The following is a 27,606-nucleotide window of genomic DNA, read 5'->3' on the forward strand; positions in this document are numbered from 1 at the left end:
TACTTTTTCCCTAAAAAAGTAACGAAAGTACAAGTAAAAGTACTAAATTTAAAAAGTAACGAAGTACAAGTAAAAGTACGTACTTTTTACTTGTACCGGCGGTACAAGTAACGAAAGTAAAAGTACTGCCATATATGCTGACAATAAATCATTTGACAGGGAACAAAATTAAAAAAAAAAAAAATGAAATAAATAAAAATAAAATTGTTTGTTGCCTTTTTCGGCATTACCACACAGTAAATGAGAAATGAGTGAAAAAGTGATACATACTCCTAGATTTGGGTCCTAGGTCTTAAATTAAGGACAAAAAAATAAGGGAAATATGATTAATTATTCACACCTAAAAGAACATATTTTATGCGTGGAAATTGGTATTAAATACCATACGAATTTTCAGATTAAAAAGCTGCATTCACATCTTTGTAAATTTCTATTCGAAGTGCTGAATAAATTTATCCATCCTATTTTTTTCACATGAAAACTTAATTCACTTTTTTTATGAAATGTTACACTTTTGGGTTGTGTATTTTCAAATTAATTGAATGATATTCTTATCTCATCTGTTGGGTATTGATTTTGTTTAAGTTTAACAGTTAAATGAATTTACATCATTTATCAAAAATGATTCTTCAGAACTAGTGTGTAATCTTTATTGCTTTTTCAGTTTAAAATGCACTATTACTTAAAAGCTATCATATAAACGAACTACTTTATTAATAACTATTCGGCGAGTATCTTAATTTCTATAAAAATAATGTGCACTGAAAATTTTAATTATTGCAAAAATACATTAAAATTATTAAATAAATAAATAAACATATATATTTATGAACAATTGGGAAATTCATTATTTTTTATTGCTCAAAAATAATAAAATGAGGTAAGAAACATTTCTTTATAATATTAAATATTTGACATTTGAGAATATTTTGCCTGAGACTATAGACAAAATAAAAAAGTGTAGCTGACATGGTTGGAGAGACAGAGATTTGGTTTCTTACTTTTTATCTTTACTACTACCCAGTCCCTGAAAAACATAGAACTCTTCATTCCTATCCAACTAGTAATCTTATTATCGAATAATCAGTATTTTCCCCTCAACACTTTTCAAAATGTCTGTTATTTATTATTGTCAATACTGATGTTTTCAGAGAAATCAAGTGAATTTCTCTCTCTCATTACTTGGAAGGTCACTTCAAATCAATTAGTTATATTTGAGTGTAGTTTTGTATGCATAAGTATAATATTTCACAAATAACAAATAAAGTTTCAAGCATTACTTGAATAAATGTTTGTTAACCATCTCCCCCCCCCCCAGTTNCCCCCCCCCCCCAGTTAACAGTACAATACTTCTGTTGTTCAATTTTATCTCAGTGTAAATGGATAATTCATTAGGTAATTTCAGAGTGTTAATAAATTATTTAAATAAATTATAAAAATGTGAAAGTTAAAAAAAATTTTTTTTTGCCACATTAAAATTTCGATAATAACAGTTTTCATTTAAAAGAGATTTAACTTTTAAATGAAATTAAATATTATTTGAGCCAATGAGATTTTAATAAGTTATGTGGGCCTTGTATCAGATTTTTCTCAGTGCTATGTTAGAAATCTGTGTGGTTGGAGCCAACCATCAAAGATAATTTTTTATAGGATCAGAAAAGGTTTGGTTGATGTGTGGTAAGCAAAGTTTGGATAAAATTTATATCTTCTCAAGTAAGTGAGTCAGTTAAAATGTTCTTGAACTGCTTGATTGAAAACTGCAAATGATAATTAATAAACAATATTTTTTAAGTACAAATTCCTTAATAATTTAGAGAAGATAAACTGTAACTCTAAATTTGTAAAACAGTACAGAACCCATTATCCGGAAATCAGAAAACTGGAAAACCAAGAAACCGGAACGAAATTAGATGAATTTTCCCGCCATTTAAAAAAAAAAAAATTTTTTTTTCCTCATAAGATTTTAGGATTTTTCTTTCTGTTTTGAAAGATTTTTACCTTACCATCATTTTGGAAATAATCATTAGTGTATTACTTAATCGTTTTTTTTTTCTTTTTAAGATTATTTCTAAAATTTTTGATTTTAGTTGGGTTTAACAATAAAAAAACGGCTTTTTGTAGCGATTCAGAAAACTGGAAAAATCAGTTATCGGAATAGCGATGGTCCCGATCGTTCCGGATAATCGGTTCCCTACTGTAATATATTAATTTAGCATAATCATAAAACTTACCTATTCTACCAAGTCCATAAATTCCTACAGTACTTCCAGTTAATGAAGTTCCACACATCCACAGAGGAGCCCAACTGCATTTAGCCCAACCACCACTAAGAACGATAATAATGTATCTCAATAAAAATCTTATTAGTAAAAAATTAAACATCTTGATATAAACTTGAAAACTCCAAAAATTAACGATAAATAATAACAATGTTCATCATATAATTTATTTAAAAAATTAACTTACGTCTTCATAAGGAATACTAATGATTCCTTCTTCATAAAAGTAATATTGCAAATTTATGTGAAAAGCAAATTTAATGAAAGAACTTACAATTAGGATAAGATATTAGCCATAAGTGTTTAAACAACCTTTCCAAGAAAACTTAAAACTATTGAATAAAAAAAATAATGGTTAAGATTTTTTTAAAAATAGGAACAGTGGCAGCTTTAATAACTATTTATCGTTTAAAAATGAATATATTTAAAAAGATCAAACACTAGTCTATGCTCCATTTACATGATACTTAAGGACTATCATTGAATCTGATAGAAAAATTAAGTTGTTGAATAACATGTAAGTGAAATACAAATTTTAAAATATTATCATTACTGATTTAAAAAAGGAAAATGTAGTATATACGATTAAATATCCTCAGTTTCAGTATGCTCAAATAACTATTTTTATTTCACAGTTTTAACTGCATTTCATCAGTTGCACACATCTTCCTAGGGATTTTATATTCTGAAATAGCCATTAATGAACTTAAGTAAATTTGTAATAAGAAATAACCAACTCCTTTTCTTTTCTACAATTGCTTAATTATTACCACACATTTTTCAGGAGTAATATTCTGACTATTATTTAGAAAATTTTTAAAGATGTGAGTGATCTTAGCAAACCACTTCATGCTCCATGTTTTAAAGCAATGTTAAGCAAATTAAATTAGACATAAATAAAAAGTAAAAGTAAAATTAAATACCTTATTCAAAGATTATAATATAATTATATGATACAGTTTTAAAGCTTAAACAAAACTAATGTAACAATGATGTTTTATTCTTGGTTGATGATTTTTTCTTGGTAATAATGTAACTTTCTGTTAAAAAAAATAATAAATAAAAAACAAGTAGGTTTCTTTAATTTTTGAGTAATTCCTTTACCCAAAAATTAAAACCAATAAATAAATAAAAAGAAACATTAAATAAAATGATCCATTAAAAAACTCATTAGTAATAAAGTCAAAACCCATTAATTTTTTACATGTTATAGGAACTAATTAATGAACGAAGCCATTATAATCAAGAAACAAGTTAGATTATAATTTAGGTTATTAATTTAGATTATTGCTTTCAAACAATGATGAAAATTTTTAATATTTAAATAAAAGTGAGTCACTAACTATTAATAGTTTATAACTACAAACTGTTTGAATCTAGATTTTGCATATTTTACACACACACACACAAAAAAACTTTTCATTTCTTTATCTGGTTAACTTCAGGTACTTGTTAAGTCTTAATATTTTCTTCTTTATCTCCAAACCCAAAATAGTCACTCTTAATTACTCGAAGTTTAGCCTTACAACTTTTTTGAAACAAGATAGAACTTTTTTTAAAGTAAAAGTCATATGTTCAGATAAAAGCTTCTGCAACTTTGGTAGCATTATACATTGTAATATCCTTAGTATCGGAATTTGGTTATGTATTACCAACCAAACAGAAATTTCAGCGCCGAGATAGTCAAAAATTTCCTAATTACCAAAAAAAAAAAAAAAAAAAAAGATTNAAAAAAAAAAAAAAAAAAAAAAAAAACTGTAATTATGAATAAGCATATTCAATTATTTTATTCTTGTGAATTAAGTAAAATAAAAATAAAAAATCATCAGGGTCAAATAAGTAAATAACAAATGATAAAAAAATGTGAGTTTTCCGAAGTTTTACTATTAATGTCCAACATAAAAGAACAGAAATTTGATCATGAACAATTTATTATTTAAATTAATTCTGAAAAAAGTTTCAATGCATAAAAATTGTTAACATTAAACAATTACTTGACAACTTGTTTGGTTGCTTCCATAAGTCTTCTGGCAGTAGCTAGAACCAGTGCAACAGTCAATTCTGCAGCAGCATCAGTAAGAACATTTGGAGTGTTTCCAACATGCACGCCCCTTAGAATTTAAAACAGTTTAATTTAATGAAACTATTTCAAAAGTTAAGCATTTTAGTAAACTAGTAAGAAAGATTAAGAATACATAAAATCATAGACATCATTAAAAATATGAGAGATATATAAAATAAAAATTTAAATTAGTGGTTTTTAACTTTCGAAGCTTATCATACAAACTTGAACAAATTCGTATTAAATTTTTTTAGTTTCAAAAATTTATATGCTTTTAAATCTTTTGCATTTAACTATAACTCAATGAATTGAAATGTCTCGGTAGCAAATCTCTCATTTTTTAATTTTGCTGTTTAGTTTATTCAAAATTTTAGCATGTCCACAAACACTTAGAATAAAAATTCCTAGTTTTTCCACACTGACTTTATCTAATTTTTTTTACTTTTTCTTTACCAGGGTCAAGAATTTTATTATTAATTTTTCATTTATGCTTATTCTAATGCATAAAATACATTACAAAACACTTATACTTCCTATTAGAGTTAAGAATAAATAATTAAAAAATATTACAAGACCAATTTTCTGTTTGTTTTTTTTAAAATAGTTATTTTTATAAAATCTATATTTAACAATAAATGTAAAATAAGTTTTACACTTTTAAAATACAAATCAAGAAAGCTGATTGAAATAAAAAGTTACAATTATCATGGGATTAAATACAATTTAAAATGTCATATAGTATATAATAAAAGCTTTCACAATGCCCACTAACTTTTATTTTATTATTAAGAAACACACATAAATGAATATTAAAACACTCTCAAAATGAGAACACATCATTGAAATACTATTAAAATCCTATGAAAAACCTTCAAAAGTATTGTAGGATATGACACAGAAATATGAATAGGGAAAATTATCAATAAATTTAATAGATGAATGTATAATTATTGTAATGCATGATATAAAAGTATGCTTAATTTACAATTAAAATATTCAAACAAAACTAATTTAGTTGGAATATTCAGTTTGATTTCAATGAATACCATAAATAAATTTTACCTTTTATGGCACTCTGAAAGATCAATATGATCAAATCCAACAGATAATGTTCCAACAACTTTTAAGTCTGGTCCTGTAAACAAAATATTATAAATGTTACTATATTTCTTTTATCTCAAAATGAAATACTAATGGTATAAACAAAAAGTTCACATCTGGCTCAAGAAAATATTTCTTAAATAATGGAATTGTTTTTAATACATTTATGCATCATGTAGAATGATACTGGTAGGATAGCAGGGTCACATGATATTGACCTCCACCTAGGTAAATTCTTATATATATACAGGAGTAAAAATTAAGTCAGAGTCTAAAGCAGCAGTAACCCGAAATTTTTTTGATTATGGAATCCTAAAAGGTCGAGCTCCTTTTGGCAGAACCCGGACTTTAAACAACAAAGAAGCTCATTAGCAGCTGAGAATATGCCACAAAAGAGAATATATTTTAGAAAAATTTATTGTGAAGAAATAAATTTATTAATTATTTTATCAACAACAGTCTTAAAATTAGGTTTTATTTTAGGAAGTTTAATTCTAGATCTTACCTAGTAGTTTTTGGCGTATGCATAAATTTTATTAAGTAAAATAAGCTGAATTGTGGTTTAAAAAAAAAACTTTTTTGAACTGTTAGAATATTTGCCAGAGAAAAATAAATTTTTATTATTGAATTTGAGTAATTTATTTTGAGTTTAAAAATTTGATGAGAAATACTTATGTATGAATAGGACAAAAAATAACTATGGAATTTTTCTTTTTTAAATTTTGTTATTTCTTATTTAATTAAATAATTCCATAAAACTAAATAAATTATTAAATAAACAATAAAATAATGGTTGGTCCATAAATAATTTTAAAAAAAATTGCTGGTTAAAAAAGAATTCAAACTCATGGAATCCCCGTGACCTTTCCACCAAACCTTGGGATTTTGCAGAGCAACTTATGGGAGCTGCTGGTCTAAAGGATTAGTAGCTAAAACATATTACAAGACCATTCAAATTTTCAGTGCTTCGTTTAAATGTTTCTATTATATATATATTTTTAAAATAAAGTTAATAATGTGAATTTATATAAATTACATAACAGTATGTACAGAAAAATTATGCCACATTTATGACAAAAACATAGATCAAAACAAGAAATCAGAACCAGTCACAAATGCACCTGAGGACAGCTAATATTTATTTTATGATGGCCTGAGTGAAATTTTAGTGGTTAATTAACCACTATNAACCTTGGGATTTTGCAGACCAACTTATGGGAGCTGCTGGTCTGAAGGATTAGTAGCTAAAACATATTACAAGACCATTCAAATTTTCACTGCTTCTTTTTAATGTTTCTATTATATATATATATATATTTCAAATAAAGTTAATAATGTGAATTTATAAAAATTACAATACAGTATGTACAGAAAAATTATGCCACATTTATGACAAAAACATAGATCAAAACAAGAAATCAGAACCAGTCACAAATGCACCTGAGGACAGCTAATATTTATTTTATGATGGCCTGAGTGAAATTTTAGTGGTTAATTAACCACTATTATGTAACATTAATTTTGAGTCTTGTACATATATGTATTAGGAGATTAGTGAAAGAACCATGTTTAGTGATATCTTTTAAAAAATTGAGATTTTTTGAGGTAAGTTCTCATTTCAATATATTCTTGTTTCTATGCTGTCCTAATTATGTGCTTTTTTAAAAAAAATACTTAATAGGCAGAAACAATAAGAATTTTTCTTGAAGATGTCAAAATCATGGGAAAAACAAGTATATATTTAGAAAACAATTAAAACCAAGGAAAAAGTCTTTTTTATAGATGGTAAAAAAACTCGCATGGTAAACACCATGCCTAACTTGTGTGTGCGTGTTTGTGACATCTATTTATGAAAGAAAAAATATTATTTTTGTGTGATTTTAAATGAGCATTTTTTTTGGCCAATTTCTAGAATTATTAAAAAGTTAAGGCTACGAATTTAGAAAAACTAAATAAGTTCATTCCAATTATTTAAAACAATAATCTCATTATTCCAACTCACAATCATGGATATATTTCTATTAAAACTAATAAAATTTTTAACAATGTAATATGTTGCTAAATGTGGCTTTATTCTGAAATATTGATCCCAACAGATCGAGCAGCCCAATAGGCAGAATTATTTACTTAACATTTTCACATGGTAAAGGTTATAATAAATATTTATAAAATGTATACCTTCCCTTAAAATGTTGCCAAATGTATATGTGTGGTTATAACTATTGTCTAGTAAATTTTACAGTAATTAAAAATATAAATAAATTTTTATAATGCTACAGTTAAAAAAATATTATCAGGAAATAAATTAATGTACACATTATTTCTTACCAGCAGCATCCAAAAATTCTTTATCTATTTTATCAGTTAGCATACACAAAATAGCATTCTTCCCTTTTATACGTGATAGCAATTCTTCTCTAGGCATTGGAGATGCTACTGGATATATGTCCATATCATATCTATAAATAGTTGAAAAACATTTTAAGCTTAATGTTCTGTTTAAGGAAACAACAAAAATAAATTAAAAGAAAAATATCATACTCCTTTATGAATGCTTATTACTGATACATAATGTACATAAAATATCACATAAATTTTTTCATCTAACTATAAGTATGTCTGAGGTATTATGTGTAATAGATTAATAAATTTTTCTAAACGCATGAAATACAAGCAATAGCAAATCTCATGCTAAATGCTGTTTCAGTAGCAACCTTAAAACATATTGATAATAACAATCTTAAAACATATATGTAATATTATTTATTATAGTAAAAAAATAAATAAAGGAAAAGATAGTAAAACAGAGAATGTTGATCAAGGATTTTTTATAAAAACATTATTTTTATAATAAATAATATTTTATAAATTTTCCCTTAATAAAACTTTTATCAATATAAAAAGTCTTCTTTTTTAGAAATTCTCCAATTTTTAGTAAAAATCTGAAGGGAAGTATAATTTTAGAGATAAAAGGTGATAACAAAAATTCTGAAGCCTTTTGAAACAATAAGGAAAGTTGAGTCTTCTGTGCCAACCATAAGGAAAAAGTATGGAAGGTAGATTATTGTATATAATATTCTATAATCTCCTATGCCAGGTTATTTATAAATAATAAAAGAAATAAATTTTTAAAAGGAGGCACACAGCTTAATAATTGCATACAGAATAATAAGCAGTATCATATAACTGCATTCCTTTTTCTCGTAAATCCAAAATAAAAATAGTTTCAAAATTAAAGAGGTCTTTTGAAAAAAAATTCTTTTTTTCTGATTTGAGAATAAACTTTAATAATTTTTTTTAAACAAAAATGAACCCACTTTTCTTTTAAAAGTTTAATACCAGGCTCTGGAATATCAGATCGAGTCACTAGAACTTTTTGACGAGATGTGCTATTTTTTGAGCTTGCCATATTACACAAAGGTAGAGTGTTTTCAATTAATGCTCTCCTATAAGATATAAAAGACATTCAATTTACACTAATATGTATACACAATATTATTTTAAAAAATTATAAAGAAAAACATATTTTATTTAAACATCATAAAACTAATAATTTAAGAATGGAAAAATTTATAGTAATTTTAGTAAACCCTGAATGTTCTCGCTAGGTTAACTGAAGGATTGACAAAATGTGAATCACATGATTTAAGTCATGATTAAAATTACAATTTAAATCACTTGAATCTTTTGAAAAATAGTTGATTTAGAGCAATTTATTGCTTTTTCGATCTAAATCACTAAGTCAAAAATATTTTTATCAATATATTCTTCATAAAGTCTGATTTCAATGATCTAATGAATATATCTAATGAAATGATAAATGATTATAGTTCAAATTAGACAAATAAATAAAATTAGAGATTTAATGTGGATAAGAGCAACGTTAAACTGTTAAATTATAATTTTCTATTAGCAGTAGGTATGAAAATAAATATGTTCATGATAAACATATTTTAATTATATCCACTTGGTTTTATGCTTATTTAAATCCTTTAAGTGTTTTTAAAACATATTAAATGCAAAGTTAGTGTTTATCAATATTGAAGAAGAACATGTTCTGCCTAAAGAAATTTTTTTCTTAAAAGTATTCTGATCTAAATTATTTTAAGCTTTACTCGATATCTAACTGACAGATTTCCTGTCTTTATAATTTTAGGACATTTAACTTGAACAAAAATAACCATGATTTTATTTATTCAATGGTTAGCTTGTAATAATTAACATGGCTTTTTGCCGTAATGAATAAAGCTCTTTTGCCAAAGAAAATAAAAACACCACATTGAAAGTGCATTACACTTAAAGGAAATGTATAATTTTAAACTATATATCATCTTGCAGTGAAGAATTATCTGGGCTATAGAATGGGTAAATAACTTATAGATTTTAAAAATTATTGAATAATTATAAAAATATTAATTTGGCAATATTTTTAAACATATAGATGAAAAATATCAAGATCACTGACTTATTCTCAGTTTTTGCAAATTTTTATGAGTCCAGGTAATGTAGTATCAGAGAAGTTTAAAAATATTGGAAAATTAGATCACAAATGCTTTTTCTCTTTACGAAACTGTGGCTTTTCTCAATGTTGATGTTTCCAACCTTTTTCAGAATAAGCATAGAGAGGGCTAGCTATAGATGGGCTAAACTTGATTTTACAGTCAAGAGTTAATGTTGCAAATTCACAACAGTTAAGAAAATTGCATATAACTCACAAAAAAGCCTAATTTCAAATGACGATGGAGTCTTTGATAAAAACAGCCATACATAATAATTTTTGAAAAATTTTAGTCAGAAATATCTAATATTGTTTTTAACAAATATTAAGTACTATTAATCTATTTTATCAGATAATTTGGAGGGTAAATAAAAAATAAAGTCTTATTTAAATTAATAAAAAATGTGATATAAATCAAATTAATCCCCTTTTTTTTATCTTTGTAAAAAAAATCATGAGATTTATCACCCTAGGTAAACTGTATATTGTGCTAAAAGGGATAGTTCCACGTCAGTATCTGTTTCAGTGTTGCCAGACGACAATGTATAAAAGTAGCAAATTCGAACATTTTGTACAAATTACAAATGTTCGTTCATTTGGGCAACATGCAGATTTTTTTTCTTCCTTTTCTTTAAAAATCAATTAGCGCTTCGACGCAACAGATAATGATACAGAAATATCCCAATTTTCTTAAACGAATTTCCATGATCAGGGGTCAAGCCAAATTTACTGCCGTTTAGTGGTACCTTCACAAATTATGTCTAAATTTTCACAAAATAGGTACCTCTAAGAAAAATCTACACAGACCTCTGATGATGCACTTTCATCTTTAATACCAAAATATAGGTATAATCACTCGTGATAAGATGATAAAGCGAGATAAATGAATTTTTCTGTTCAAAGAGAGATTCTAAATCCCATTTTAATCTAATTTAGCAAATTTTTTTGTGAATTAATTACTACACAAGTCACTAGTGAAAATATAACAGAACGAAACTAATTATTTTAGGATTTGAAGTTTTCAAAAATAGAGTAGTCCCAGTTGGAAATTAATAGTGAAGCCATTTTAAAGTCACCCAATCTAGGAAAACTGATCTGTTCAAGCCAACTGCAATAGAAACATTAAAGGATTGTTAAAGAGATATGTAGTTGTTTGTATACAGGTGGCTACTAGTTATACCCTTCCAGTAAGTTCCCTGCAGTGAAACTAAAACGATCACTTTGGGCATGCATCATAACAGTTTGAATGCTAAGTAAATTATATAAACATAACATTTTTCTCCCCATTTATTTTATTATGAAGAATCACAAGAGTTAGATTTTCTAGGAAAACTTAACATTTTAATCAACGTACGAAAACAAGCTATTTGAAATGTGAAACATACTTTATTTTATTAATGAAGAAAAAGTTTACTTGTTTTATCCCCTCCTTGATCCACATAAATGTTTACGCTTTATCAGTATGATTTAAGATACTGGACCATAGGGAGTATGGGATATTTATGACGATAACCGGCGAGCATTCAACAGCAGCCGAAAAGTACGCTGCCGTCAACTTACTTCTGTCCAAAACTGATTCTATCAGAGAATAAAAAATTTTTTCGGTTAAGGAAGGTATTCATTAGAATAAAAAAATGATTGATAAGATTATTATTTTCTTAATTTATTTCCTTTAAATAAAGGGATATGGAATAATTTACTTTATAAATAATAAAAATATTTTTTTTCTTCAGTATAATCACTTTATGACTTCGAAAGCCCTACACCTATAAAATAGCTTGTTTCGTTTCCTGCCGAAATTTTGTTTGTTTTGCTTTTTCAATTTTCTCGCATCCGCTCTGATGTTGTAGGCTGCTATATAATTTATTTTAAAACTTGATTAAAATTTTTAAAAAAAGGTATATATGCGCGTGTTAATTCGAAAACATTACAGTGGCTTGTAAGATTTGTTGAGGGCTGTGTTTTGAATTAAGGATATTTCAGGTAAGACAAGTATAAAAATTTTTTAATTCAGGGAACTTAAAATGCTGTTGCTCTCAAATTGCATTTATTAATTATATTATGCTGCATTTTTGTTTTTTTCATTCGCATTTTCATGCATCATATAATTAGGACTAATATTTTTTATGATATCTGTTATTGTTTTATCATTGGTTGTAAGGAAGTTAAATTTTTTTTAAAAAATTGGTGAGCTATTTGCTTCCGCTAATAAGTTTTCGAATTATCGTTCCTTGTTTAAATATCCCCTATGTCATAATTGAAGTTTTTTTTTTTATCTTTAGTGCAAAACATTTACCTATATATACGCATTACTTATTTTATTTAAAAATAAAGCAGTAAAATATTTTTTTCCCGTAATTTTTTGTTTTAAAAATTGGAATAACTTAAATTTCAGCTTCAGATTGAAAATACTTGCTACAGAGATTTTTTAGAATTGAAAGAAATTTCACATTGAAAAAAATGTTTAATATTTGCATGAAAAGAATATTTGCATGTATGTGAAAAACTTTTTTTTACTTTGTTTTAATAATGAACTTACAATTTTTTCATCTAGAAAAGCAATGAAGATAATTTGATTAACATTGAACTATTGCTCCCAAAAAAATTAGTACAAAAATATTACTTTTTCAAAAATATTGACATAGAATGTTGAAATGAAATAAAACATTCAAATAAATTATTAAATTGCAATCTTTATTGGAAAAAAACTTATTGAATTTAGTTTTATATAGTTCAAAAAAGGCAGATTTCAAATATTTAATTCCAAGAAAAATTCATTTAAGAAGAAATCTGAAAACTGAGTTACAGTTAAAACAATATTTAATTTGTTTCTAAATGCTGTTTAAGTTTAAATGATCCAAATTACTTTATGGATTTATGCATGGATGGCGGTAAATTATTGCCAAGTCATTAGCAGCTTTGTCACTTAAAACATGGTGCGTAGCGTTTTTAAAAAGTGCTTAAAAGTGCTTATTTCTGATTTTTGTTTTTTAAAAGCCCTTAAAGCTACTTTGTTCATGGGGTGTTTTTAAAAAGTGCTTAATTTTCCTTTTTCGAAAATGAGATTTTTTTCTTTACCATGTCAATTTTCACCACGTAATATGCAAAAGGGTGGTTTTCACATTGTTCTATTTGGCGCTTTCACAATTAATTCAATCACAGTTTATTTCGGCGTACTGTCGGTCCATAGCGTATGAAAGCACCAATCATTGTACAGATTTAGATGAAATACTTGCGAGTTCGCATGTGAGCTGTGTCCGGTGAGATTATTGCACTCTCATGTGCAACTCTGCTGCATTTTGCAAGTTATTCTCAATTTCAAGCTTCATTTCCCACCCTCTGAAATCGAACCGAAAAATCTCAATCTTTTTATGCTGGCTAATATAATCATGAAAAGAGTTCCTTGCCAAAAACTAGTTATTTTATCATGATCATGTGAAGTCTTTGAAAATTGTTCTGCATTTTGTTAATGTATATGGTGCTTAAAAAGTACTCAAAAGGTGCTTATTTTTTGTTGAAAGATTTGTCTACGCTTCCTGTAAAACAGTCGCTTATTTTTCCATTTTATCACTTAAAAGAAATGGAATTTTCAAAAATCGTGTGGAAAGCCCTTAGCAATATTGTCAAAAAGCAACCAATAAGATCAAATGTGTACATAATAAAATTGTTGTGAATCAAGTGCATCAAAATCAAAATATTTTTTTGTTGTTGAAAGTATTATTTTTTATACTAATCAGAAAATGAAACTAATTTACAAGTATAGAAAGAGACAAAAATGTAAATTAATAATTAAAACATTAAATCAAAATGGAAAAGTACCTAAAGCAGCTAAAACCAAATTTGCTTTATTTTAATTTAGATATTCAAACTAGCAATTAAAGCAGAAAAAAGTAATAAAAAGCAATAAAATAAAAGATATGTGTTCGCAAGACAGCACTTCTTCAGTGGAATGTCCCCTGAAGAAGATTTTAGGAACTATGTGGTGATGTTTAGAAAACTTTGAAATTAAAAACTTAATGCATTTAGCATATTTTAAAATTAAAATTATGTACATAATATGCTCTTTGCATGGTACATAATTTTAGTACAGTTAACATGCATTTTAAAATGTGCTTAAATTTTGCCTTCATGTATATAGTTTTCATTTGTTTATCATATTATATATTTGAAGCACTAAATGGAAACTTAAATGATAATTTTGAACCATTGAATTTTTATTGTTGGCTGAATACTAATGATATTAAAATTTAAGTGTAGTTTAGAGATGCGCTATACTAAGTGACAATTTTTCATTTATTTATTACCAAATCTTGCAGTGTATAAGTCTACATTTGAAAACCCCAAAATTTTACAAAAATCGACTTATACACCAGTAATAAAGTCAGGTGTTCACGGATCGTAAAATATCAATGCATTATCTATACATAATAATAAAAGCGGCTGTGTGTGTGTGTGTGTGTCTGTAATCACAATATATCGCCCCAGAAGCCTCGCCCAGGCACGAAACTCGGCACATAATTGTGTTTTGACATAATGAAGAAGTATTTTTTTTCTTTTTCAAAAATTTGGATTAGTTTCTTAGTTATCAGTCATTTTGTAAGAAAATCTATGCTTTTTCGTCTTCAAAGAGCCATATTNCTGTCGGTCCATAGGGTATGAAAGCACCAATCATTTTTCAAGTTTGATGAAATACTTGCGAGTCCGCATGTGACCTGGGTTCGGTGAGATTATTGCACTCTCATGTGCAACTCTACTGCATTTTGCAAAATATTCGCAATTTCAAGCTTCTATTTCCACCCTCTGAAATCGAACCGAAAAATCTCGATCTTTCTATGGTGGCTAATATAATCACAAAAGAGTTCCTTGTCAAACACTAGTTAATTTATCATGATCATGTCAAGTCTTCGAAAATTATTCTGCATTTTGTTAATGTATATGATGCTTAAAAATATATTTTGAGTGCTTAAAAAGTACTTAAAAGGTGCTTATTTTTTGTTGATAGATTTGGCTATGCATCGTGTAAAATAATCACTTATTTTTCCATTTTATCACTTAAAAGAAATGGAATTTTCAAAAATCGTGTGGAAAACCCTTAGCAATATTGTCAAAAAGCAACAAATAAGATCAAATGTATATACAATAGAATTGTTGTGAATCAAGTGCATCAAAAAAAATTTTTTTTGAAATTATAATTATTTTTTATACTAATCAGAAAATGAAACTAATTTACAAATATAGAAAAAGACAAAAATGTAAATTAATAATTGAAACATTAAATCAAAATGGAAAAGTGCCTAAAGCAGCTAAAACCAAATTTGCTTTATTTTAATTTAGATATTCAAACAAGCAATTAAAGCAGGAAAAAGTAATAAAAAGCAATAAAATGAAAGATATGTGTGTTGGCAAGACAGCACTTCTTCATGGGAATGTCCCTTGAAGAAAATTTTAAGAACAATGTGGTAATGTTTAGAAAACTTTGAAATTAAAAACTTAATGCATTTAGCATATTTTGAAATTAAAATTATCTACATACTAAGCTCTTTGCATAGTACATAATTTTATTACAGCTAACATGCATTTTAAAATGTGCTTAAATTTTACCTTCATGTATATATTTTTCATTTGTTTAGCACTAAATGGAAACTTAAATGATCATTTTGAACCATTGATTTTTTATTCTTGGCTGAATACTAATAATATTAGAATTTAAGTGTAGTTTAGAAATGCGCTATAATAAGTGACAGTTTTTCATTTATTTATTACCAAATTTTGCAGTGTATAAGTCTACATTTGAAACCCCCAAAATTTTACGAAAATTGACTTATACACCAGTAATAGAGTCAGGTGTTCACGGATCGTAAGATATCAATGCATTATAAACAATAAGAGAGATATGAATAACTTTGTATCAATTTACCCTATTCAATTTTTATTTTTTTAATATGTTATATCAGAGATGGTGTTTTTTCAAAGGGTGTTTTTTCAAAAACAAGGGCACCTTCAGTTGTGAAGAACACTAATCTTGCTAAATATATTAATTATATCTAGCTACATTAAGGCCCTTCAAACTAGAATTCAAAATACTCAAATAAATATGGTAAACAATAGTATTTTATATTNTAACTTTGTATCAATTTACCATGTTCAAATTTTTTTTTTAATATGTTATATCAGAGATGGTGTTTTTTCAAAAACAAGGGCACCTTCAGTTGTGAAGAACACTAATCTTGCTAAATATATTAATTATATCTAGCTACATTAAGGCCCTTCAAACCAGAATTCAAAATACTCAAATAAATATGGTAAACAATAGTATTTTATATTGACCTAGATCCTAAAAATTATTTCCATTAGTTATGGTAATTTGAAGTCTGGTTTCTACTACTGCTATCTCTTTTCTTAAAATAAAAAAATAGAATTTTTTTTTCCAAACAAAAAAGTGGACAGCATTTTTATAAAACGGACAAAGAGGGCACATTTGCCTCTGTAAAAGGGCAGGCAGGGTATGCCACATTTCTAAAAACACTTACGGCAAGCACTGATATATACAATTATTTTTGCATTTTCTTTTATATTTTCTTTTCATATAAAGGTTTTTTTAGAAGGTTACTTTAAAGTATGTTCATAAAAAATTAAGGATAAAAAAATTTAAGATAATTTTTTCCAGAGTTTTTCAAAAAATATAACACAAGGAAAACTTTTAAAACTTACCATACAGCTATAAATTTAAAAATTCAAAAATGTCATCTGTGTGGATTTAATAAGGTTAGCAGCGGATTTAATAAGGTTATGCTGACTCAACCTCATCTGCTGAGTCCCACCAAAAATCGTCTTCACCCTCATCATAAGAATTCAGAAATTCATATTGTCACTTTCAACAAAATAGAAATTGTCATATTTGCTTTTTCAGTAGTTGACTATGTAAAAGAAATTTTGCTATCTCATAATTAAAATTAGGGCATCAACTTATAAATCAGGATATATGGTATTTTTATTAGAATATTTAAAATACAATATTGAGACTTGAATATTGAGATTTCAATATTGAGATACAATATTGATTTATAAATAATTTGCCAGTCAGCATTTGTGCCAAAAAATTACCTGATTTATTGCTTTTATTTTTATCTTTTTCCTATACATTTTGTATTGCAAGTCATATTTTTTTTAAATTTTAGTAAAATTTTTACCAGCTGTCCTATGTATTGGATTAGGAATGTATCAGTGATTGTGTCAAAATGGTTGCCAGTTTTTTCAATATAGGGGAGAGGGGGGCACATGTGAACAAATTTTTTTTTCCCTTCATTTTTCAAAATATATCATCAATTTCTCACAGTAAAGAAAGAAGTCCATATGTTCAAATAGTCTTTTCTTTGTCTTATGAAATTTTTTGAGATTTTTCAATAAAATATTTCTTTACTTTATGATATTTTAGAAAAATGACTCCAATTGTTCACATGTGCTCATATGAGGGGCACATGTGAACATGCCTGGGGCACATATGAACAAGATTAAAAACAAAAAGCAATCATGGTATTGAAAAGAAAATAATCTTTATTATAACAGATATAGATACACATTATACTGAAGGGGTAGTAGCTTACTATGTGAGTTTAAATTGTACAGCAGTACTGTCAATAAGAAAATAATTTTTCCACTGAACAATAATTTTTCCACTATTGGGTTTTTCGCAACTTCATGTTCCTCAGGAGTTGTAATGGGCCTTTTTCTTTCTTCTCTGATAATCTTTCATGCTTTTTTTTCATTTTAATCTCATTCATTTCTTTTCATTTCATTTTACTTCTTGTAATCATTATATAACACAAAATTGTTGACCAACCATTTAATAAAAAAACATTTTTTTAAAGAAAAAATTAACAATTAATAAATTAATTATGGAAAATTAAATAATAATAATTTTAAATGCTTACACATTTTTTAAACTTGTAATATCATGAGGATAATAATCTTAATACAATGTAGGGGCATATGTGAACTGTTCACATCTGCCCCAGATGTTTTGTTCACAAGTGCCCCATCATCTTTCTTAAACCTAACTTGAAAAATAAAGAATTTTTAATTAATTAAAAAAATAACAATTCTCATAAACTTACCTGAATGTTCATATAATGGTCTGCAATAGTTAATTTTAGCTTATTAGTTGATTTATACGTACTATGTTTTCACTTGAAGAATCTAGTGATTATAATATATACAACACCAGCTGATACAAAGAAATTGTCAGAATAGAACAACAAAATATCTCATTGTTCTGAAAGTTCATCAGAGAGGTAGGACTAGTACTGCCATCAATTGAAAAATTTTCAAGATTTTTTGTTTCAAATCATATTGGTAAAACATGCCATGTTCACATGTACCCCCCTCTCCCCTATATAAAAAGCTTTTAAAAAAAATCACAGAAGAATTTTAAGAACCTCTATTCTAGTCTTGTTATATATATGGGTCATTCTCACAAAAACAGTCATTTTCATGTCCCCAGTATATTTTATGTTTGTTTTACAACTTACGAAAAAAAAATTTCAGGAAAAGTGTCCTTCAGAATGCAGGCTAACAAAGGAATAAAAATAAAATTATAAATTTTTATTTGTTATTTGTTTTAGGTAATTAAAATATACCAATATGTCCTTCCCGCACTTGTCCCCACTGCTGATTTAAAAAAAGAAAAAAATTGTTTCTGAAATAAAAATTTTTTTTTTACAAATTCGTGTTTTTTATTTCAGAATACTGAAATATAGAATTCAGAAAATCAATTTTAAATTTAATTTCTGATAAAAATATTAACACAGCACTATTTTAAACTTTGTCCCCAGTGTTTCGCGTCATTCCCTCACAACAATGTTCTTATCACCTGCAATCTTCTTAGAATAAAAATATTTTAATAAAAACTTCAGAAGTTAACAACTGGCATCATAGAACAAAATTGCAGTATGTTTCCATCTTCAACTTAAAGAAGCTTTGCTGTGGAATAAATTTGAATGAATCAAACCAGGTAAAATTTTTTACATTTGTCATTCCCTCATGTCATTTTTTAGAGTAAAATAAAATACAACTTCATCGAGAAAGTGGATAATTATATGTTGCTTTCTTGTATGAATATAATTGTATGTGATTGACTTCAGAAATTAATTAGGCCTAACTGTTATTTTTAAATTTTATTGAATTCGTCATTCCCTCACTAGTGTATAAAGTGAGGGAATGACGCTGAAGTGAGGGAATGATTCAAGATGAGTATATTATTAAATTTTTTTTTGTTCAATCGTGCCAGCCAATTTTATTTCCCAAACCTGTGAAAACTATTAAATATATAAAATTAAATTATAATAAATATTAGATATACTTAGTATGTAATCATTCTCAAACTTTAGGTAGATGTAACTTAGATAAAAACATGTATTAAAATAAAATATCATTCCCTCACTATTAGTGTCATTCCCTCACTTTTTAAGTAGTGAAATTAATTAATTAATTTATTAATTAATTAAAAAAAATTAATTCATTTATTAAATTGATTAATTAACTATTAATTATTATAAATTAATTAATTATAAATTAATTAATTATGCATTAATTAATTATAAATTAATTATTTAAAAAATTAATTAATTTAAATATTAAGTATGATTTATAGGATATATACTTTCTTTATAATGCCATTGCATATTTCTATTTATATAAAAAATTTCAGAGCTTTTTATTCACTTTACTTTTTTGGGATTTATGAACTGAAAAATGACAGTTTTCGTGAGAATGACCCATATATATATGACCCATATATATGTAATAATATGCCTTTAAAGGCTAGATAATTTAAGAGACTATGGCTCCTTCAACAAATAAGGCATTTTATTAAGTTATATGAAGTATGAAAAACATTGTTACCTGGACTTCTGCTCTGATTACATTTGTGGTTTCCATAGCAGGGACGTTGGGATGCGGCCCAGATTTATCTGGGTCAAATTACTAATTACTGTATATACATCACCGAAGAGCCATTACATTGTGACCACCCTCCATCTATAACAATAGGCTCCCCCAGATTTTCATGATTTCTCGCCCAGGAACAGTGTTATCATGGGGCACATTAGGACCCATAATTCTCATAGAACAATCCCTGACGTCTGTAAGCTACTTGAACATAGTTGCAGACCAGGTTCACCCATTCATGGCAACAGTTTTTCCTGCGGGGGATGGTGCTTACCAACAGAATAATGCACCATGTCATAAGGATCGAATCGTCATGGATTGGTTCGAGGAACATTCAAGTGACTTTCAAATTACGCCATGGCCCCCATATTCACCTGACCTTAATCTAATAGAGCATTTGTGGTCCTACTTGGAAAACCAAATTCGTGCTGCCACGCTACCCCCTCGCAATGTGAGGTAATTGCAGGACCAGTTGGTGAGCGCTTGGTACCAGATACCTCAGACTACCTATCGTCACCTTGTGGAATCAATGCCATGGCGAGTGCTAGCAGTTTTGAGGGCTAAAGGTGGTCCTACATGTTATTAGCAGGGTGGTCATAATGTAATGTCTCTTCGGTGTATGTACCGTGAATGAGTGAAATCAAGAGTATGTCGACTTTCACCAGTGAATGCCAACAATTTTATCGTTCCTTTGGTGAATGTCCGAAATATTTGTTATATCGGATTTAATATTAATTTATTCTTTGATATCATTATATTTATTCGATATTTTAATATCTGCTGAGGATAGATTAGGAGAAACATCAACCGGTTAAATGCATACCAGGCAGTGGCACTGAACCTTAAAGAAAGACATTGACGTAAGGCATACCGGGTAGTGGCACTTAACCAGACCTAGTATATATTTCGAACGTTTACCAAACCGAGTATGTGATTGTCAACATTTACCGGAAGTCAACTACCACCGATTTCGGTCATTCACAGTAACTCCAAACACATGTATATACACAAAATTGTTTTTTTCATCTTATTTCTTTTATTTTACATTTTTATTCCGTATTCATATTTTAATTTCTCACTGAATTTTAAGCAATGGCATAAACATTTTTGTTAACTGTTTCATGGAATCTAATTTTATTATTAAAAAGTGCATGAAAAAAAATAGAGATGCTGGCTAATGTAATTACGAAACATTGAATGAGTTAAAAGTTCTGCTAATAAAGATTTCACTAACATAAAAATATTACTTTTTAATATTAATCACACATTTGTTTTAATTACATTTGTTTACATTTATTTAAATGTTTTAAAAATTCAAGCGGAAGATTTTATTCTTCATAATAAGCTGATATTGATCGGGTGTTTAATTGACAATTAAAATATTGATAACTACCTTTAGATGCTTTGAAAACAAGATCTAAAATTTACGAGATCTCGAAATTTTGATTAAATATTCTTTAATAAAATTAAGCATTATCAAATAATATGCCTACTTGTTTTAATAATTTATGTTTACAAATTTTTCTTCAGATTTTTTTTTCAATTAATTTATTAATAACACGTAAAAATTTGATTACCTTTCTCTTCATGCTTTATTTTTATAAGTGGTAAAGTTAACAACAGTCAACTATGTTATTTGATAGTTTTAATCTTTTTAAGTAAATTACACTCGCAACAGCTAATTGTTGGCAATTGGGACTGCGAAATTTCCCCTCAACTTCACGGTATTGCAATAGGAACAATATTGTGTATCAGCCACTTTTACTTCCCAGATTAGCTTATAACCACCGATCTTGTTTCGAACCACCATTACCAAGGATAAAACCCCGGTCCTTCTCAATGACAATTCAGCGTCTTAACCAATGTGTCATTGCTGCATTAGGCTGTTACACTGCTGTCAGTCATGTGGAAAAGTTCAATTTAACAAGATATGCTTAATTTAATTGAGATATTTCAAATAGTTATTAAAAACGCATTTTTATTATTTCCACAATACGCCTTTTTTTATTTCAACCGTTTTTAAAAGCATGTTTGCATTATATATATGCAGATAATTGCATATACATTAAACTGTCGATTATCCAGGACGAATATTCCCCCCCCCCCCAAAAAAAAGCAGAACAAGCACTTTCAGAATTATGAAGTAAGCAATATTTAAATTTTTTCTTTCTCTTTTGTGTCATGTTGTTATTATAAATATAACATTAAACGTAATGTTCCCCCCTCCTCTCTTCAGTATAAATTGATTTTTAAGTTTTTTTTAATCAAAATTTTCTTAAATCTGAAGAGGCATTTCATCTCAATAATCGGAAGTCTACTGTGTATTCTGTATATTTTTGCGCATTTTACTAAAAGTTATTATTTTTTTTTTAATATTTTCATTCTTGCTTTTAATTATCTTGGCGTAAATATTCAGTTTTGTAGATGTTGAGAGGCTTAGAAATGCTGCGAAAATTTCAAATCTCTTTAAATTTTTTTCTTCTCTTTATTATAACATCTTATCCTTTCACTTGTCAATTTAAAATTCGAATTAGTCTTTATACTAATTGCATTTTCTCCCTCTTTGTACTTCAAACACGTAATAGCCGTGTAATCGACAGATAAGTGCGTAGAAAAATTTGACGCGAACGCAAACGCGCCTGGAGCACTAAAAATTTCTTTTTATGAAAGATATTTTCTCTCATAAAGAAACGTGCTGATTCGAATGAAATACCTTGCCAAAATGCTGCCACGATAAAAATCATCTTAGCCGGGCGTGTTGGAATGAACTTTTCCAATTTTAGAGGCTTATTTTAAGAACCCTTCAGAATTTATTTGATATCAATTTTTTTATTTCCTTTTTTTATTAATGCTTATCTGTAGTGTAAGTGGCGTTCCTTGACTTTATTCAATTGCGTGTTTCTATTTCAATTTTTTCGAAGAGAATTTTCTTCAGTTTTGTCTTTGTTGTTTGGATTTTTTCTTTTATTTCATTACCCTGTTCAAAATATTCATGAACATTTTATTTATTTATTTTTAAAAAAAGTAAACATTTTGATGTTTTTTGCCTATGAATTAGATGCACTAGATTTTAATGTTTAATCTATGTTAATGTGTATAGTTAATTTATAAAATTATCGTTGCATAGTTGTTGTTTTAACTTTTTTATTTTGGGGGTACCGTACTTGGGAATAAAAGCTTTTAGACAGGGGTATATGTTTAGATAAATGTTTTCCTTGTTCTTTTTTCACCGGATATAGTTATTAGCAATGTTTGATTTTTGTTTTGTTTTGAGTACGCATTTTTTTTATCGTGTTTAGAATTTGATACAATTGGATTTGCGGGGCAAATCAACGGCGTATCTCTAGCCAATCATTGTAAGATAGAGCACATTTTTAAAATTCAACTAACACTTATTATTTACTGCTTTTCTTAAAATATTCATTAAATATAATGCTTTATTTTTTTGAATAAAATTATAATTAATTCTTGCTTCAATACTGTTTATTATTGGAATTAGTGAAATTTTAGGTTAAGGTAAAAAGAAACTAATGCGTCTAAAATCAATATTTCAAGACTTAATTACAAAGGATTTTTAACTCTTAAAAAAAAAAAAAAAACTGTTGAACAGATAAGGGAAACGAAAAACAAACTTTAAAACACAGCTTATTTTTTATTATTTTACAACTTGCAATTAATTTAAATGCAAGTCGCATTTAGTTGAAAACTATGACAGAACTTTGTTACTTAAAAATGATTAAAACTAATTATGTTGTATCAAACGTTTACTTTTAGCTGTGTGAATTTTTTTTGAAGAAATTGAAATTAAAATACATTTTAGTTTGAAACGGTTTTAAAAATGCTATTTTAAGATGGTTTTGAAAATGTTAATTTATCATTTCTTTTAAATTTGCGCTTAAAAAAAGTTTTCAATGGCGTTAGGAAAAGTATTGATGATTATATAGTACCGCCAGGACGAAGTTTAATATCTTTTGCAAACTCCCATGAAAAAGAGTTGAGAACATTGAAAGAGAGGAAAAACAATTCATTCTATTCAGTCAACAGAGGAACGAGGCTTTAAAATCTAATAAATTTCTATTAAAGTACGGCAGACGATAGACGTTTACACAACTTGACAGCTTTACTTAGTTCTTCAAGAAGAATATTCTTTTAAAATAAATCTTATTACAACAGAGCTATCTATATATTTTGTCTGTTAAAATATATAGATAATAGATATCTGTTTTCATTGATCATTAAACACCGTAAATCACATCTTGCATGAGCTTTTTATTTTAAAATTGTGAAATAATTTGGATGCAATTTTTCTTTCGAAGCTTGTATTCTTTTTATTATATTTTTTTATAACTTGAGGTATTAGTTAAAGAATCGATACCGAGCCCTTGTTTGACATAAAAGATAGGGATATTTCTTGTATGCTCTTTTTAATTTTAATGCATCATCACTACTCTCTAGACCGCATTGCAATTAATATCCATGTCTATAAACCCACTAACTTGATATCAATTTTTAGAGAGAGGTAGGTAGGAATTTCTCAGTTTTTTTCTCAGAATGTTCCGTTTCAATAAATAGAAAGCATGTAATACCGATGAAAAGATTTTTTTTTTTTTTTTTTTTTTTTTTTTTTTTTTTTTTTTNAAATATGTTTAATTTTTTTTTTTGCAAATGCAATAGTCGCAAAAACAAAAATGTTATTACAATTTCATCTTCTGTTAGGTCAAAGAATAATGTCAAAAAACTTTATTTAAACGTGGTGACCTGTGGGCGAGCGTAAGAATCCAGAGTTGCCGGATTTCAACTTATATTTTTCAAAAACTGTAATAATAAAAATGGGATATAAAATTGTTAATTACTACATTGATGGGTTTTTATGTTAGGAACAATTTGGAGCAGCGACTTTCACTTTCGAAACAGTTAAAAGCAACAGCTTTAACAATGGAAACGTTAAGAATAATAATTTTGAACTACTTAGAACTGAACTTAGAGATAAATTTATTTAATACAGCATATGTATATGAATAACTAATTGTCCAACTTTTCAAATAATAAATAATTATTATGATAATAAGTAATATTTATAATATAGAAATATAATAATAGAAATATAATAATGTTTTTGCGCAAATCATATACAGTTTTATAAAAAATGCATAATTTATCTTAGATTTACTACAATTTTAAAAAATAATTTTTCTGAATGAATTTAAAACACAATTAGGATATGTTTGGAATTGGTTTAGAAGAATTTCAGACAAAAATGTCTGGTTTTAAAGCAAATATGGAGCAGCGATTGCTGAATTAAAATTAAAAACATTTCATCTACTCATGGAATAAATATATCCTTAAGCGAAATTAAATTAATACCATAACGTATTTTGCTAAGTTAGTAATAAAATGAATTTAAATGCGTGCATGTTAGTTCTGAATAATGAAATATTAAGTATTAAAAATCCAATGAAGACCAACTTTTTTTTTAAAAATAAAAACCGGTCTTCTTTTTTAAAAGTAAAATTCGGCCGGTTGATCTTTTTCAGAAAGGCCGACTTTTTTGGTACGCTGCAGGAATCATTTTTTGGACTTTATATGTAGACGGATCATGCAGTCGAGCTTACCCTGGAAGATTTCATGATTTTTCATCCCCATGTAACGTAAATGCTATTCTCATTCCTTAATCGAAAATTTCTTTCTTTCTGGGTTTGGATTCAAAATTGCAAGGCTATTGTGTTGTTGTTGTTTCTAATGCTACTTGCCATACTAGCAAGCCTGCTTGGTGAAACCGGGCAAATTTAAGGCAGAGTGTGCGTTTCTTGTTTTTCAGTGGTGCCATCTATGGNCTTATTACAACAGAGGTATCTATATATTTTGTCTGTTAAAATATACTATAGATAATAGATATCTGTTTTCATTGATCATTAAACACTTTAAATCACATCTTGCATGAGGTTTTTATTTTAAAATTGCGAAATAATTTGGATGTAATTTTTCTTTTGAAGCTTGTATTCTTTTTATTTTATTTTTTTATAACTTGAGGTGTTAGTTAAAGAATCGATACCGGGCCCTTGTTTGACATAAAAGAAAGGGAGATTTCTTGTATGCTCTTTTTAATTTTAATACATCATCACTGCTCTCTGGACTGCATTGCAATTAATATCCATGTCTATAAACCCAATAACTTGATATCAATTTTTAGAGAGAGGTAGGTAGGAAATTCTCAGTTTTTATCTCAAAATGTTCGTAAATCGTTTTATTAAATATAAAGCGTGTAATGCCAATCAAAGTATTTTTTTTTTCAATTGCAATAGTCGCAAAAACATAAATATAATTACAATATCTTCTTCTGTTAGGTCAAAGAATAACTCCAAAAAACTTTATTTAAACATGTTGACCTGTGGGCAAGCGTAAGAATCCAGGGTTTACCGGATTTCAGCCAGACCGAAAAAATAATATAAATGGGATATAAAATTGTTAAATACTCTAATGATGTGTTTTTATGTTAGAAACAATTTGGAGCAGTGACTTTCACTTTCGAAACAGTTAAAAGCAACAGCTTTAACCATGGAAACGTTAAGAATAATAATTTCGAACTACTTAGAACTAAACTTAGAGATAAATTTATTTAATACAGCATATGTATATGAATAACTAATTGTGCAACTTTTTAAATAATATAATAATTATTATGATAATAAGTAATATTTATTTATAATATAGAAACATAATAATAGAAATATAATAATATTTTTGCATAAATCCTGCACAGTTTTATAAAAAATGCATAATTTATCTTAGATTTACTACAATTTAAAAAAAAAAAAATTCTGAATGAATTTAAAACACAATCAGGATATGATTGGAATAGGTTTAGAAGAATTTCAGAGAAAAATGTCTGATTTTAAAGCAAATATGGAGCAGCAATTGCAAAATTAAAATTAAAAACATTTTATCTACTCATGGAATAAATATACCTTTAAAAGAAATTAAATTAATATCATAACGTAACAGTTGGGCTGAAAAGTTCGTAGGCTGACACGTAGATGGAACAACTATTATTAAAAACATATGATTTTTAGTTAGTTCTAACCTTCAAAAGACACGTGTATAAATTTGACAGCTGTCGGACTAACAGTTTGTGAGATATAGTATTTTTAGTGAAGCAACTTTTGTTAGTTTAAAAACAATGGATAAAAAGGAATTTCGCGTGTTTATAAAGCATTGCTTTCTAGCGAAAAAAAATACTCTTGAAGCCAAGACTTTTCTTGAGAAACATTATTCGAACTCTGTACCAGGAAAATCAACCATTGAGAAGTGGTTTGCTAAGTTTAAACGAGGCGAAATGAACACCGACGAAGATGCGCACCGTGGACGCCCCAAAGAGGCTTGGCTGTTAGCGACGAAAATATCAAAAAAGTCCACAAAATAATTTTAGATTACCGTAAAGTGAAGTTGATCAAAATATCTGAGACTCTAAAGACATCAAAGGAAAGTGTTAGACATATCGCGAATGAATACTTGGGTATGAAAAGCTCTAGGCAAAGTGGGTGCCGCATGAGCTCACAATTGACCGAAAAAAACAACGAATTGATGATTCTGAGCTGTGTTTGAAGCTGTTTAATCGTAATAAATCTGAATTTATGTGTCGATATATGACAATAGTGAAACATGGCTCCATAATTTCACATCGGAGTCCAATCGACCGACAGCGAGTGAACTGCACGAGAAGA

General features: G+C 27.3%; 2 protein-coding genes across 5 annotated transcripts in view; one reads left to right on the top strand and one right to left on the bottom strand.

The window, feature by feature from the left end:
* The window catches only part of LOC107454553 (glyoxylate reductase/hydroxypyruvate reductase), a 29,659-nt gene extending 11,586 nt beyond the window's left edge, over positions 1-18,073 (bottom strand). The window contains exons 1-6 of one of the 3 annotated variants that reach the window (XM_071183714.1): positions 18,055-18,073; positions 8,760-8,888; positions 7,771-7,901; positions 5,404-5,476; positions 4,274-4,390; positions 2,232-2,326 (exon numbers count right to left, since the gene is read on the bottom strand). In XM_071183714.1, the coding sequence (XP_071039815.1) occupies positions 2,232-2,326; positions 4,274-4,390; positions 5,404-5,476; positions 7,771-7,901; positions 8,760-8,851 (508 nt within the window). In that variant the 5' untranslated portion in view covers positions 8,852-8,888; positions 18,055-18,073. Of the gene's footprint in view, positions 1-2,231; positions 2,327-4,273; positions 4,391-5,403; positions 5,477-7,770; positions 7,902-8,759; positions 8,889-11,325; positions 11,509-18,054 lie in introns of those variants that run through there. The other 2 variants (XM_043051855.2, XM_043051854.2) reach the window with 2 other exon arrangements.
* Positions 11,692-27,606, top strand: part of LOC107454550 (Exchange factor for Arf 6) — a 116,438-nt gene continuing 100,523 nt past the window's right edge. The window contains exon 1 of one of the 2 annotated variants that reach the window (XM_043051857.2): positions 11,692-11,923. The gene's annotated coding sequence lies outside the window, so the exon portion shown is untranslated. The remainder of the gene's footprint in view (positions 11,924-27,606) is intronic. The other variant, XM_071183713.1, reaches the window with a different exon arrangement.

The sequence above is a fragment of the Parasteatoda tepidariorum genome, chromosome 7, assembly GCF_043381705.1.
Source record: "Parasteatoda tepidariorum isolate YZ-2023 chromosome 7, CAS_Ptep_4.0, whole genome shotgun sequence".
NCBI lineage: Eukaryota > Metazoa > Arthropoda > Arachnida > Araneae > Theridiidae > Parasteatoda > Parasteatoda tepidariorum.